Genomic DNA, 16487 nt, shown 5'->3' with positions numbered 1-16487 from the left:
CTCAATAAATATCCCTTAGCTGTCTTAACTTTGCACAGTCGAACACTTCCATCTTTACCAGGAAAAAGTTCAACAACTCGTCCATTAGGCCAATCTAAACGTTTACTGACATCGTTGCCGACAAGCACAATTTCATTAAGAGCGATCTGGCGATGAGTTTTATTCGCGCAAACCAGTTTTAACTGTCCAAGATATTCCAAACGGAATCGCTTACGAAGTTCCTCTCGCAAAGTCTGAACCCGACGTACTTTCCGACACAATGAAGCATTGTCTATAGCATCACAATCTGGTAGCCCGCAGTTCACCTGATCCCGCAAAACCATCGCTGGTGTCAAGGCAACTAACTCATGACGATCCTCCGATAAATACGTTAATGGTCGCGAATTAATTATTGCCTCACACTCGCATAATAAGGTTAGCAAAGTTTCATAGTCCAAACTGGCACGACCTAGTGTTTTTCTCAACAACTGTTTCATAACACCAATAAGACGCTCCCAGAATCCTCCCCACCAAGCTGCTGTAGGTGGATTAAAATGCCAACGAATACGTTGCACAGACATCTCACGAGTAATAACGTCCCAGTCCAGATATGATAAGGCATTTTCAGCACCCGCAAAACTCGTACCGTTATCACTATAAATCGTTTTCGGCCTTCCACGACGAGACACGAACCGGCGTAAGGCCTGAAGAAAATTAGAAGTTGATAGCGAACAACAGAGTTCTAGATGAACCGCCCTGAAAATCGCACAGGTGAACATACAAATCCAAACTTTTTCACCGGTCTTAAGGAACAGAGCTCCCGCAAAGTCAATACCGGTTACTTCAAATGCTACAGCGTCACGCACTCTGTTAGCCGGTAAAGGAGGAGTATGAACTGCTAGATACTTTCCAGTGTACCTCCGGCACAATACACACTTGGAGATAACGGATCTTACACTACGCCTTCCTGAGAGAATCCAAAACTTTTCTCGGAGCAAACTTAAAGTACCTTGGATCCCAACATGACAAGACTTTAAGTGATAATGCCTAATTAACTTAATGGTTACCTCATGTTTAGATCGCAGTACGACTGGAAAACGGTAATACTGTGTATCTTCTCTGTTACAAACTCTAGATCTCAATCTAATCAAACCCCCTTCTTCATAAAATGGGTCAAGATGATTAATCCTTCAAACTCTTCAGAGGTTAACTCGCCTTTATACTTCTGATTACCTTTGTGACAATTTTTTACAAAACGTTGAATCCAAGCCACCATTCGTACCATCTTACTATACTGTGAAAAGTAGCTAAAATGCCAGTCACACGAATTATAAACATTAACAAGAGATGTCACCAAAGTCTTCCTACGCTCGGCGTTAACTTCTTCTTCATCACAAGTAGCCGCACTAGATGGCCACTTATCACGGCTTTCATATAACCACTTCGGCCCCTCCCACCATCTTGACTCAAACAAATGTCTAGAAGTGCACCCTCGTGATGGCAAGTCTACAGGTCTTACCACTCCTGGTAGGTGACGCCAGCTTTCCATTGAAGTTAAGCTACGAATTTCTTTAACTCTGTTCCATACAAAAACTCCCCATTCTTCTTGGCGTTGTATCCAGGAAATAACAGTGCTTAAGTCACTCCAAAAAAAGGATTCTATATTTCTGGGCAAGTTCTCTACAACCTGAACATACAAACGGGCACCTATAGTTGCAGCTAGCAGCTTCAGACGTGGAGTAGTCATTTTTGAGGTAGATTTCTTAATTGGAGTCAATCTAGCTCTCGAGGCCAATAGAGATACAAATACTTTACCAGAATAACTCACTCGCAAAAAGATGGCACAAGCATAGGCCAGTTTGCTTGCATCACAAAAAACATGGATACTTAAAATTTGTAATGTCTCACCATTCATGTGTACCCATCGAGGCAATTCAATCTTCTCAAGATAAGGTAAATCTTTCAACCAAATTTTAAACTCTTCAGAGATGACTTCATCCAGTGGTTCGTCCCATGCCAAGCTTTTCTCCCACAACTTTTACAAAATGAGTTTGGGCACTAATACAGCTGGACATAAATATCCAATAGGATCAAACACTTTTTGTGCTATAGAAAGGATTCTACGTTTAGTCACTACCATATTTTCTAAGTCAGTGTCCTCTCTTAAGAATTTCAAATTAACTATCAAAACTTCTCGTACAGGATGCCAGTTCATACCAAGAACAGGACATATCTCTTCAGTTCCACTAACTTCAGCATTTCTTGTACGCTCCCACCCTCTTAGTTCGAACTGTCCCTCTGCCATAATTGCTACAGACTCTGTAATGAACCTTGACACCATCTCTTCATCAGGTAAACTTGTAACACAGTTCTCCACATAGAAGCTTTGACTTAACCTCTTCACAACATCTAAAGTATACACTGATTCTGATGTAGAGCCCTTTTCCAGGTATCTTGCCAAGTGGTACTCTAGTGTCATCCCTAATAAAAATGGACTACTGTTAACACCGAATACCACACGTTTATGACGAAAAACTACTGTCTGACCTTCTGTGTCAACTCATAAAAATTTGAGGAAATCACAGTCACTTTCATGCACACCTATTTGTTGAAATGCCCTTTTAACATCAGGAATCACTCCTATTTTGTTTTCTCTAAACCTTACAAACATTTAAGGAATTAACTGGTGAACTGGTGAAGTGAAGGTTTATTCTTTGAATGTGCAGATGCATCAAACACTGGACGTACCTTGGTAGTACTTTCTTCCTTTACCACTGGGCGGTGAGGTAAAAAATGTCCTAGACTGTTATCAACATCATTTAACTTTCCAACTAGCTCAATTATACCCTCAGCTTGTCAGTCAGCAAAAACATCATCATACCTTTCAAAAAGACCATCACGTTTCAGCTTTTGAAGAGTGGAATTTAGTCTTTTCTCCGACAACTCACAATTACTGGGGAGAGGAGGGTGACCATCCAACCAAGGAACACGAATCTCATAGAGGCCCATCTTATCTACACTTACAGTCTGCATAAAACAATCCCTAGCAGCTAAAGCAGCCTCCTCTTTGGTATGTCTATCTGTAGGCTCTTTAATACCAATTGCTTCCAACTCCCAAAGCTCACAAGGAAGCATCCTTTATGAGAAGATTCAATGTGGACATTACAACATCAGAATGTTTACTACTTGTAGTTATTTTTCCCATAAGTGTCCATCCAATGAGAGTTTCTATAGCTACTAGCCCACAATCTAGCTTATGACGACCCCCTGTATACAAATAACCAGCGACATCTGCTCCCAGCCACAGTTCAATTGGTCCAGGTTGGAGATCATCAGATAAATCAATATTAAGGTTCTTGGCTTGTTCCCTCCATGGACCATGAAATACTGGAGCCACATCACTACAAATTGTTAGTTGATCTAAGGCCTCAAAAGAATATGTAGAGTTCTTACCCTGTATTGTGACTTCATAACAGTTATGAGAGTTTGCAACTTCTGACCCTCCAAACAGACAATGAACAATATTTTCCTGTCGTTTAACTGGATAACCTAATTTTAAAGCTGTGTCCTTTAATATATATGATCTTTGCGATTCACTATCAATTAAGGCACGAACAACTCTACTATTACCAAAGATACCAGTTAAAGTGACTCTCAACGTTTGCAAAAATACATGACCTTTAGTTTGGTTAGTCAAAGCCTGGTCGTTTATGACATCTTTAGAAGACTTACTTACTTACTTACTTAATCAGTGACAAGACAAATGAGAACATGTCTTAGAAGACATGTTCTCATTTTGACTATTACTATGCTTATCTTGACTTATTGTTAAACTGGGACACATCAAGACTACATGAGCTTGGCTACAGATAACACATCTTAGCCTTGTTTTACATCTTTTTGTCTGATGTCCCACTTTTAGACATCTAAAACAAGCCTTCTTCCCAATGAGAACATCCCTTTTTTGAACAAATGTCATTTTTTGTGCCTTAAAGTCTTCACTACCATGTGTACCTGAACAAAAGACACAAGCTGAAATTTCACAATTAATTAAATTAGCAGCAGTTGGAAAACCTGATGATCTCTTGACACTAGCTTTAGAGGATGAAGCCACTTCTTCAGACAATCCAAAACCTTCAGCAGCTAAAGCAATTCTTTGTTCATTCTCTACTTCATTTCTGAGATAAGTCATCAACAGTTTCAACCTGTTTTCCAATGTCCCATCTCTACAATCAATATTTGTGGAGCGTTGCCATACCCTAAGCAATTCCTGAGGTAAACAAGATTCGATTAATGGAAATAGCATTGCTGAACACTTGTCAGATATGATACCTAATGTCTCCAGTGCTCGCAGTTGAGTTTCAATGCTGTCATACAGTTTAGATATATCAATCTTTTGTTTAGATGCAGACTTACTCAAAATGAGTTTTAGTAACTCTCTAATGTATACTTCTATCTGTAAGTCTTCTCTGCCAAACCTGCTTTGCATACTTTCCATAATTTTACTATAATTGTCAGCCATAGCTGGATAACTCTCTACTAGTTGACGTGCTCTACTACCTGGTACGGTGGCTTGAATTAAATATTCTATCTTATCATGGCAATCAATAGAATCTTTTTGAATTGTGCCCAGAATGCCAACCAACCTTTGATACTGCCATCATATTTGTTAAATTCAATAGGTAATCTAAATTTTCTCATACCTGTTAACTCTGGCTCATCTGTATTCTGGGACACTGCATTATGCCTGCTGGATGCTTGAGTCTACATTTCTTCAATCAGCTTGTTATATCTGGTTCTACACTTGGAAAACTTTCTCAAATACACATCACAACTCTCTATCTCTGCTTCTAGCTCCGTTTCAGTAGAACTTTCAAATGATAATTCAGTAATTTGGGAGTCAATTGACTGTAACTCGTCAAACTTACATTTTAACAGTTCCCATGACACTTCTATTGACTCGTAGTCCAATGATTCTGCTTTTATAAGACCTTCTAACTCGTTGGCCGTACGCGTAAAAATAGCCCTTAATACTCTTCTGGTTTTCTTTCTATTTTCCAATTCTGCTGCCATAGTGGGTTTGGTTCAAAACCACCGAAACGTTCTCAATACAAATCACAAACCAAAAGAACGCTGTAAAAACTCACTGGCCCAGAACTACAAAATTCACACCGAAATCAACTCAAAAAGTCCTGTCACGGTCGCCACAATGTCGCACCACCAAAAAACTACACGTTTTAAGAGGTTTGCGTAGGTTGGATTCGGTTTCATTTGCTTTTATTTTATATAGAATACCATGATACTATGATTAAGAAGAGAAGATATTGCGCATAAGTCGTGACGTAATTGGAGAGCTGCACGTTCGTAATGTCAGTTTTTTGTATGTGTCAATAAATAATCTTTAATAAATAGTTTGGAGATATCTTTTTGTGTACGATTATTGTAATTATTAAACCTTTTTTTAATATTATTATTTTGCTAATCGAATAATTTCATCACAGAATGCATAAAGATCCCATTTAACTTTAACAAGAATTCAAATTCTGCTCTCCAATGACGGCATGCGCGAACACGACCGATTTTGTGCTACGGGAAGATCCTATCTTGTTATTCATAGTATCATGGTTTAATATATAAATCATTTACACGAGTGTTTTGTCAAAGTAAAAGTTGGAATACGTTCTTCAAAGTTTATTTGTTTGTGATTCGAGTATATACATACGGCAATTGACTCCCAAACCTGAATAAAAATAAAATTAAATGTTTGTTTTTTTTACAGTATGTCTGAAACACGGAAAGTAAAATTTACATTAATTATTTTTGTGGTTGCAAGCATGATACTATGATTAAGAAGATAAGATATTGCGCATAAGTCGTGACGTATTGGAGACTTGCACGTTCGTAATGTCAATTTTTTGTATGTGTTAATAAATAATCTTTAATAAATAGTTTGGAGATATCCTTTTGTGTACGATTACTGTAATTATTAAACCTTTATTTAATATTATTATTTTGCTAATTGAATAATTTTATCACAGAATGCATAAAAATCCCATTTAACTTTAACAAGAATTCAAATTCTGCCCTCCAATGACGGCATGCGCGAACACGACCGATTTTGTGCTACGGGAAGATCCTATCTTGTTAGTCATAGTATCACGTAGAATACAGTATTATATTTACTTAAATATTATTATGCAATAATAACAAACTTGCAATATCAACACACTAATATGACATTAATTGCCTACTTCATACTGTCTCTTATTTCTTCTTTTTCGTGGCCCAACACCACTACGCCTTTCATCCAACAAATTGTTCTAATAGGTAAAGGCAATCTCTGACAATGATTGTGCTATGCAAAAACAAATAGTCTGCAGAAAGCTGATAAGCTTTCATATAAGATATATTATTTTGAACAAGAAATATTGGCGGGACGTTTTTACTATTAATACTCTAAAACAGGTAAGTTTAAAATGTAGAATATATAATTTTGTATTAAAATGTTTTTTATGTATTTTAGTGTGTTGCAGTAGTCTTAAACCTAAGTGTATTTACTGTTAATATAATAGTTTGACAAATAGTTGACATTTTAAAAATTCCTCACTTACTATTCTGATGTTTTGACAATGCTGTGGGGTTCTGACGTCGTAAATCTTGAATGACGTGCAAGCATTTTTATATGAAAAATGCTATATGCACAGGGTTGAGTTTACCACTTTACCGAAAGTACAAGCTGAATATAGCCGCAAATGTCACAAATATTTCGGTTTGGCAGTGTTGGCATGTTTTTATATGTATATGTTTAAGCGTCTATATTCTTTGGTTGTATGCTTCAAATATAAAGAGATAAAGCTTTTAAAAAGTACATTTTGATTATACTATTTTATGAATTCTGTAATTTTTAATTTATATGGAGCAATATCGAGTAAATATTTGTCTCTTTCGAGATTAATTGCAAACATCTGTTGGAATCTGGCAACTGCTGATTTGATGATTGCCAAATCTATCCCCTAATCTATCAAAGGGTAAATGGTAAAAAAAATTCTAATAATTAACTGCAATTAATTTCCAAAGAAACAAATATTTACTCATTGCTGTTTTATATAAATCAAAAATTGCAGAATTCATAACATAATATAAACAAAATGTACTTTCCTAAAGCTTTATCTCTTTATATTTAAAGCATACAGCATCTACATTATAAAACCATGCCAACACAACACTGCTGTACCGAAATTTTTTGTTCCATGTTTGACATTTGCGGCTATAATCAGCTTGTATTTTCGGTAAACTCAACCGTTTTTTTATGTTCTGTGATCGCGACTACACCACAGAAGGGCAGGTGCACGGTTCGTAGACTTACTACAGTTGCCTCTTCCGACTGGGGTGGGGATGCTTGAATTACCTCACCAGAGTACACAAGAATACAAAACCCATTTATTCGCGATTGAAACTGAATGTAGAGGGCAGGTCGATTGCAGTGTTGATTGGTTGAAGGGGAAGAATTACGTTACGAGAGTTTTGGGCTTAGTGTTCATTGGTTGGGCGGAAGAGGCAACCGTAGTAAGTCTACGAAGCGTGGGGTAGGTGTGTGTCACATGTGGTATACATCCTGGTATAAAAACTGCTATGTATCCCAGTTTTTTATATTTGTATAATAATTAAAATGACCTATTGTCTTTCTGTTCTGGTTAATAGGCCTCCGTCTGTATTGACGTTGTCTTTTATTTTGAAGGCTCAGCGCTGCTCGAATACAAAGTATCGTGTATAAGTGCCACTGCATCTAACAAAAGCCGAGCATTTTCAATTTCCATTGTATTAATTTTCAAGCAAAAATTAATAATACCAAATAAAAATGTAAAATTAGAAATGATCTTTAACGCCAACGCCAACCGAAAGTTTATAAAAGCAGTATATGATAGCCAGCGCCAAGGTCAACGGCGAACGCCAGCGCCAATGTAAAGTTTATAAATCAGCCTTTAAGGTAAATCTGCTGGTAAAAGATCTTGCACAAGTATAAAATGGTAAGGGTCAAAATGCTCACTGTCAATGATTAATCAAAACCTTATTTTTAGTTATCAAAAGCATTTGTGACATCAGCCTAATATGTTAAAATATCCCATAATACATTGAGGTTGTCTAAGGATGACATCAAAACTGGCTTAAAAAAAGATGGTAGGTACAGTAGCTGGTACTGTAGAGTGGAGCGAAACGTCATACTATGTTTTCTATATTTTTAAATTTAATAAAGTAATTTTACTATTTATTTATTATTTCTTTTTAAAACAAAGTATTTTATATTAAAATAATTTAATAAATTATTGTTTGCTAGTAGCACCATCTGCTTCCATATCAACATAGCATACGTTGTTTACTTCTGACAGACCTGTCAGTCAGATTAAATATTAAATTATCATTAAAATATAAATTTGATATTTGATTATTACTTTCATAGTAAATTAAATTGTGTAAGTAAATAGGATGTTTAAAAATAAAATTTGACTATATTTTGAAAGGAATTTATTCCTTTCAAATTATTAACAACTGTTAAAAAATATATGACTAGAAACGAATTGAAAGATCGATGCTAAGAAGACCGTTATTTCGTGACGCTCGCCTCAGCATTTTACCAAAGAATATAGACGCTTATAGAAGATAGGCGAATATAGAAGAATTGTTCACTGTTATTTTTGAAAGTTAGCAAAAAGTGAGTCATAGATAAAGAAAAGTGAGTCGAGTGGAACGCACGTATTTTTTTGTATTTTTTTTTAATTTTTACAAGTGGGCCGGCAATTGTTATTAACAAATAACTTATACAAAAAAGCAATTTCACCGAATAGCTTCGGAATCAATTTTTTTAGGTGTATCTCATCAAAATAAACACTTTTTCTCTCTTGATAATTTTTCGAAAAATGCTTCCTTTTCGAGTTATTTGCATTTTTTTGTTGAAAAAATGCCTTAATTAGTGATTTTTGGGATTTTTTTTCTAAAAAACTACTAAATGAATTGCAATTCTACAAATAGCTTTATAATCTTTAAACCGTCGAGTACAAGTTAGAATATTTTGACAAGGATAATTTTTTTCTATCTTGCTAAAAACGTGGACCCAAATATTTCGAATATGCCTTTCGAGCAGTCTACCACTAAGTGTGTACAGCGGTTGCGGCGATACAGGCGTGCGGCGCGTAGAAATATTTGTTTAAATTTAAAAAATTAATTCAATACAAATATTACGTACAATTTATTAAAAAAAAAAAGATATTTCTAATTATTTTTATATAGACATATTATAATTAAAACAATTAAAATTAATTTTTTACAATGCTATAATAATGTAATTTTTCTTTTAATATACGTGGTGACTATATTATTTAATGTTTTATTACAGTGAAATACATTAAGCAATATATAATTAATTTTCATTGAAAAATATAATAAAATTAAAATATAATATTAATTATACATCGTTTTCATTGTCAATAATTTGAAAATTTTCGTCAACAGCAACAGGATTTCCATCTAATAAGCTGATTTCATTGTCTTCAATAGAGTCGTCTTTAACATTTTTACAATTCTCTGGTGTACATGCACATACTGCGCAGCATTCTAAATTATAGGAAATACAATTACAATTTTTCGTAGAACATTTTCCGGTACATGAGCAGAAATACTTTTGTAACATATCTAAACTAGTTTCGCCTTCAAAATAATTAAAATCGAAACAATTATTTTCCATTGTCCAACCATGGGTTAATGGATCAAGAGATGAAATAATATTGTTTTTTGCTTGAATCCATTCATTTATTTGCCACTTTGCTCTTAAGTAATGTTGTAATAATGCTGGTTTCGAAGGTGGTAATTTTTCATTAGATGCATTTTTTTTAATGCAATATTATATCTTAATTCATTTATGGATTCATATTTTTTAAACTTATTTTGAGGGTCATACAGTTTAGATAAAAATAGAGTCAAAACTGTAAGTCCTTCATCTAAAGGTAAAGTAGGCAAATTTCTTAATTTTTCCAATTGACTATCAGTTAATTTCTGCAAAGCTATAAGCCTTCTTTTTTCCCATATCATAAAATGAACTTGTGGTATCACAACCTGTTATAGAATGCATTATTAGGATACTGTTGCACATTATTTTTCCAATTTCTTTTGCAATTTAGGTATATATCGAGAACGATCCACATTTTTTACAATATTTCCTGTGTGAAACCATAAAAGTGGTTCACTTGTGAAATCATGATAATGAGATAAAAGTAAAATAAATATATCTGTGTCTGGAGATTTAACAATAATTTGAATTTTTTTATCCAAATGCAGCTGTTGTAATTTAAAAGCGTGAAAAATAACCCTAGTATCTGCTTCTAAGTGTTTACATTCTAAATTTGAATCATAATACTGATTATTTTCTATCACATATGCTTTACTTCAAGGTTCGAAAGCACCAGAAATAATCAACTTTTTATTGCTTTCTATTGGTAAATGAATATTTTTTTTTAATATAATTTCCAATGAATTCAACTAAATTCGATTTACTAGTATTATTTCCAAGGATATTTTTTAAATTTTGCGTTGATTGACCACCAGTAATTTTGTGTTCTTTATTTTGATTGTTATTGGCATACCTACGCATCCGCTCCAACTCTTTTGGATTAATTGATGTGCTATCATATTTGTCATAAATCCAATGTATTTCATCTACGAGTTCAAGTCTTCGCAATAATGTTTCCATAACTTTATAAGCTAAATCATTATATGTAGATATTGATTTTACATTTAAAGACTGTAATTCGGCCATGCCATCAATCATTAAAATCGTGTAGTTTTCAACCAAAGGCAATGTTATTTTAATATCATTTTCGTATTGTCTTTCTAATACATGCATCAAATCAGACTTTTTTGTCATTCTTTTAGAACCATCTTCTTTAAATAAAGAGCTAGAAATACAGGTTAAGGGTACACTCAGTATTACAGACAAATTAACTTCTCGATTAGAAGCAATCGAGAATGCTCTTTGATATACAGTTTCTGGCTTAACACATTTTTTAACTTTTAGACCATTTACTGTTATAACAGAATTTTTATGCATATCCGAAAATGTTTTTACTTACCTACGTAGTATTAAATAAAATTAAAATTTCATTTAATCAATTATCAGATATTTTTCATACATATATTACATTATTAAAAAAGTCGAAAAGATTCGAGCGCCTACAGCACCTCAACCGCTGTACACGCTTAGCGGGATACTCTCGAAAGACATATTCGAAATATTTGGGTCCACGTTTTTAGCGAGATAGAAACCATTTATCCTTGTCAAAATATTCTAACTTGTACTCGACGATTTAAAGATTATAAAGCTATTTGTAAAATTGCAATTCATTTAGTGGTTTTTTTAGAAAAAAAAATCCCAAAAATCACTAATTAAGGCATTTTTTCAACAAAAAAATGCAAATAACTCGAAAAGGAAGCATTTTTAGAAAGATTATCGAGAGAGAAAAAGTGTTTATTTTAATGAGATACACCTAAAAAAATTGATTCCGAAGCAATTCGGTGAAATTGCTTTTTTGTATAAGTTATTTGTTAATAACAATTGCCGGCCCACTTGTAAAAATTTAAAAAAATACATTACATCTTGGAAAAATATATAGAATCGAATAAAAAAGGTTTGGTGCATTAGAAATGCAAAAAGAATTTTAGTCGGTTGATGCTCTGCTTATAGGGGTAAACCGCTCGCCTAAATAGGATTAAATTTTTGCGTTTTATAAAATTTTTTAAAGAAAATAATATTATTTTAACTTTTAATAAATTAATCTTTTTAGAAAAATTATTATGATTCAAATTTTTAATTGAAATATGTACAAATCTTAAGTATAAATCAGTTTAAGACTATATTGTAATAATTTCACCAATATTCATTCATTGTGAAAATTATGTTTTAGATACTACTAGTTGTTATTGTAAAACAAGATTAAATAGTACCCATACAGCGTAAAGACTTTCACATATACTATTCATTAAAAGGTACTGTTAAAGTTTATTTTGTTATTTCAAAAATAAATCAGGAATGCTTTTTGTTGTTATTAAAAAATTATGGACGAAATGGAAGTTTGGAAGTTTTGGCGAAATGGAAAATTTCATAATTTAGTAAAAAGTTTCATTGAATACTTTTTTTTTAAATTGAAATTTTTTAAAAATGTTTCGTTAATTTCTGGGCAGAAAAACGGTATAATAAAAAGTTATGTGACGGATTTTCGTTGTGTTGGAACAAACCAATTTTTAATTCAAAGTTATACAATTAAAAAAATAAACTTTAAATATTGTAAATATCATACATTTTTAAGTTTTAAAATTAAAAATTTAACAGTTTAATATATTGAAAATAAAGATTTTATTGTGAAAAAACAAGAAAAGACAGTTTGCAAATCAATGGCATCGAAATTTGTTTAGGCGTAGATGCAAAGTTACCCGTTCGTACTCCTTTCCCACTTCCCCCTAACTACATATTTCATTATGAAATTTTCATGATAGTTTTAAGCCGACGGCCACGGCACCACGCTGTGAGTTTATGCAGCCACCCTCTTTTAAAGTATAAACCGTAACCAAATCGCCCATTTGAACTGCTCTTCTATAAGCGTCTATATTCTTTGATTTTACTATAGAGAAAAACTTATACAACGCCAAATTTAATGTAGAAACCGCGAGAATATGATCAAAACATTTTACAGAAGCTGACTATTGTTCAAAAGAAAAACTATAGTGGAATATTACTGCTAATAGTATAATTATTATGAAATTGTTATTGAAGATATCTTTTCCTCGCTAAACCTTCCTAGTGGTGACACAGAAATTAACCCTGAAAATTTAATTGACAGTCATCAGGATTTTATTAATTCGAATATAAAAGACCTGGAATGGGATTGATTGGAAAATTTAGCCGGTTTCATTGCATTTAAGTTACAAAAAAAAAAGAAATTCTTGGATATATTCCGGACGCTAACGATAAATAGTTTAGTTGGGTAAACCACGTTTCTGAGGGTGGTTTACTCAAACCAACACTGGAATTTGTTAGTAAATGTAGTGAACTGGAACATATTTTTCGTAGTTATAATGACAACAACAAATGAAGCATAACTAAAAATTATTTAAAAAACCTAACAGAAGCTGCAAAATACGTAAATGTTAGCAAAGATGTAAAATTACTTTTTTTATATGTAAAATGTATTTAATACTAATTCTAAATAAAAATATTAAACATAATTATTACAATATCCGCAAGAGAAAAATCACGAAGATTGTGAAATAAATGTCTAAATGATATTCATAAAGTCTGAATATGACCTGCTTTCACATATGTTTCAAATTCTTTACATTTTACCCGCCTTTTATGTTTATGTTTTGTAGCAATATCTATTTTGTTTGTAATACACACAATCAAATCGAAGATTCATTAGTGCACGATATGCCATCGAGGTATACTTACCGTTAACAGTTTAAGTTTCGAAGTTATTCATTACAATAATGGAACAACGTTGCCATATGATGCATCGTTAAAATAAGATCCACACAAGTCCCCTGGCTTTGTCTCGCTATGACGTCATGCGCAAAGTCGATTAAAATTAGAACGTCAAGTGAGCATACCTTGTTTGTTATAGTATCATGATTAACAAGTATACCTTTTTTGTGTTAAAATATTGTATCTTTAATATTAAAAAAAATAGCGCTAACTTGAAGGCCAAATAAGTTAAGCGCAAATTTAAGCCACATCTGTGGCATATGTGGCGTCCTCTGTCAGCTACATCAAAATGTACATCAAATTATAATTTCTAATACTCAAGAGCACCCAGTTGTAAAATTGTAAATGTTTATACGTTAATATTAATTTATAAACCTAAAAAATATAGCACAATATTTTAACACACCATATCTTTCTTAATATCCATATTTTATTAAAGCAAATTGGCTTACATCGTAATATATTAAAGTGTAGAATCACTAAAGTCACAAATATCGTACTCTAATTGAAGACTAAAACCACCAAAAGTAACGAGTATAAAGTACCTAGTAATGATATCTAAAGTTACCGATCGTTACAAACATTCAAAAATAACGAAAGTTGACTTCACTGATACTTACCATTACAAATTTTGCAATTCCTCGGCCGTGTTAATAATTCATAAGTCCGGATAAGTTTTAAGGTACCTATCTAATGAAATAAGTTTGTTGTTGAAATGTATTTATTGCTTTTATAATACAAATTTGGTTAAGTGTGAATTGCTTTTGGAAACATCTTTTTTCTTGATTAATAATTAAGAAAACCTGGACTAAATTCTGGATGACTTATCAATGCAATGTTTTAGCTATTTGTGTAAGTGAATAGCCTGAACTTACTCACGTAGCCGCGATGAATAATGATTAACCTTGAACAATTCATTTTCCACAATTCTCTGAACATTTCTGTATTGAAGCAAATCTACCTAATTATTCTTACAAGAAAACAGCTTAAGACAAATTCCATACACGTTTTTCTCCCGTAGGTAAACATCACGCTTTTCTATATATTTCAAAGCCACTGCAAGAGTAAACTGCTTAAAACACATTACACACTTCTAGACTTTTCTTCATGTATTCTGTGTTCATTTTACAAATATCTATGCAATCTATTATATACTTTTTTTAGTTATATAACTGAGAAAAGGTCTTAAAACAATTTTTAAACTTGTACTGTTTTTCTCCAGTGCGAAGATTTATATGTTGTTTAGTACTTAATTGAACAAACTTTCAAAATAAATTTCGCACTTGTATGGTTTTTCTCCAGTGTGCAATCTCGTATGTTGTTTCAACGAACTGGACTGAGAATATTTCGCACTCTATCGTCTTTCTTCGGTATGCAATTTCATATGTGTTTTCATATTATATACTTGAGAAAACGACTTAAAACAAATTTCACACTTGTACCGTTTTTCTCCAGTGTGAAAATTCATATGTCGTTTCATAGTACTTAATTGAGCAAACTGCCTAAAACAAATTTCGCACTTGTAAGGTTTTTCTCCAGTATGCAATCTCGTATGTTGTTTCAAAGCGATTGACTGAGAAAACAGCTTAAAACAAATTTCGCACTTGTATGGTTTCTCTTCATTGTGCAATTTCATATGGTTTTTAATATTACCTCCTTGAGAAAACGCCTTAAAACAAATTTTACATTTGTACGGTTTTTCTCCAGTGTGTACTCGCAGATGTGTTTCCAAACGACTTGCTGTACCAAACTTCTTAAAACAAACATTACACTTGTAATGTTTTTCTTCAGTGTGTATTTTCATGTGTTCATTTAACGAATTTCTATGCAATCTCGTATGTTGTGTCAAAGCACTGGACTGGGAAAACAGCTTAAAACAAATTTCGCACTTGTATGGTTTTTCTCCAGTGTGCAATCTCATATGTCGTTTTAAATAACTGGCTGTAGTATACCGCTTAAAACAAATTTCACACTTGTAATGTTTTTCTCCAGTGTGAATTTTCATGTGTACACTTAACGATTTTCTATGAGTAAACTGCCTAAAACAAGTTTCACACTTGTACGGTTTTTCTCCAGTGTGCAATCTCATATGTTGTTTCAAAGCATTGGACCGAGAAAACGGCTTAAAACAAATTTCGCACTTGTATGGTTTTTCTCCAGAGTGCAATTTCATATGTTGGTTCAAACCACTGGACTGAGAAAAAAGTTGAAAACAAATGTCGCACTTGTATGGTTTTTCTCCAGTGTGCAATCTCATATGTTGTTTCAAAGCACTGGACTGAGAAAACGTTTGAAAACAAATGTCGCACTTGTATGGTTTTTCTCCAGTGTGCAATCTCGTATGTTGTTTCAAAGTACTGGACTGAGAAAACGGCTTAAAACAAATTTCGCACTTGTAAGGTTTTTCTCCAGTATGCAATCTCATATGTTGTTTTAAAGTAGTGAAGTGAGAAAACGGTTTTAAACAAATTTCACACTTGTATGATTTTTCTTCAGTGTTCAATTTCATATGATTCAAATTACTTGACTTAGGTTGACTAATAGGTCTGTTAATAATTTCAACAGTATCTTTCTCTTGAAGTAATCCTAAAATAAAAACCAACTATATAAAAGAAAATTTTTAAAACTCGCGTATTTCCGAACTTAATATAAATCCAACCCATAAAAATTTATTAGAGTATCAGTTTAAAATATTTATTTTGAAAGAATTTTTAATGAATATAACTACATTCTTAAAATAACTGTGCAGTTATAGGGTAAAAAACAGTTTCACAAGCATCAAAAATTGAAAAAGTATTGAAAAAACTTTGTGGTTTAACACATGCAGCAGCAGAACATATTTGCAAATTAGAATAACACTTTTATTTTTTAACATTTAAGTTGGAAATAATTTTAAATAACATTCGGTTTTTTTATTCAGACTGATGTTTTCAATGCGTTCATAATAGCATGTTCATGTAATAATTATCACTTTTTTAGGAAT

The 16487-nt window shown here is 32.8% G+C and overlaps 1 protein-coding gene across 8 annotated transcripts in view; it reads right to left on the bottom strand.

Moving 5' to 3' along the window:
• The window catches only part of LOC140450200 (uncharacterized), a 171466-nt gene that overhangs the window by 122087 nt on the left and 32892 nt on the right, over positions 1 to 16487 (bottom strand). The window contains exon 1 of one of the 8 annotated variants that reach the window (XM_072543666.1): positions 6591 to 7159. The exons of 6 other annotated variants lie outside the window; for them this stretch is intronic. Coding sequence is in view for 1 of the 2 variants with exons in the window: in XM_072543668.1 (XP_072399769.1) it covers positions 14859 to 16090 (1232 nt within the window). In the remaining variant the exon portion in view is untranslated. Of the gene's footprint in view, positions 1 to 6590; positions 7160 to 14194; positions 16091 to 16487 lie in introns of those variants that run through there. One more of the 8 variants, XM_072543668.1, reaches the window with a different exon arrangement.

This window comes from Diabrotica undecimpunctata, chromosome 9 (assembly GCF_040954645.1).
Source record: "Diabrotica undecimpunctata isolate CICGRU chromosome 9, icDiaUnde3, whole genome shotgun sequence".
Taxonomy (NCBI): domain Eukaryota; kingdom Metazoa; phylum Arthropoda; class Insecta; order Coleoptera; family Chrysomelidae; genus Diabrotica; species Diabrotica undecimpunctata.
This window is presented reverse-complemented; position numbering and strand designations above follow the sequence as displayed.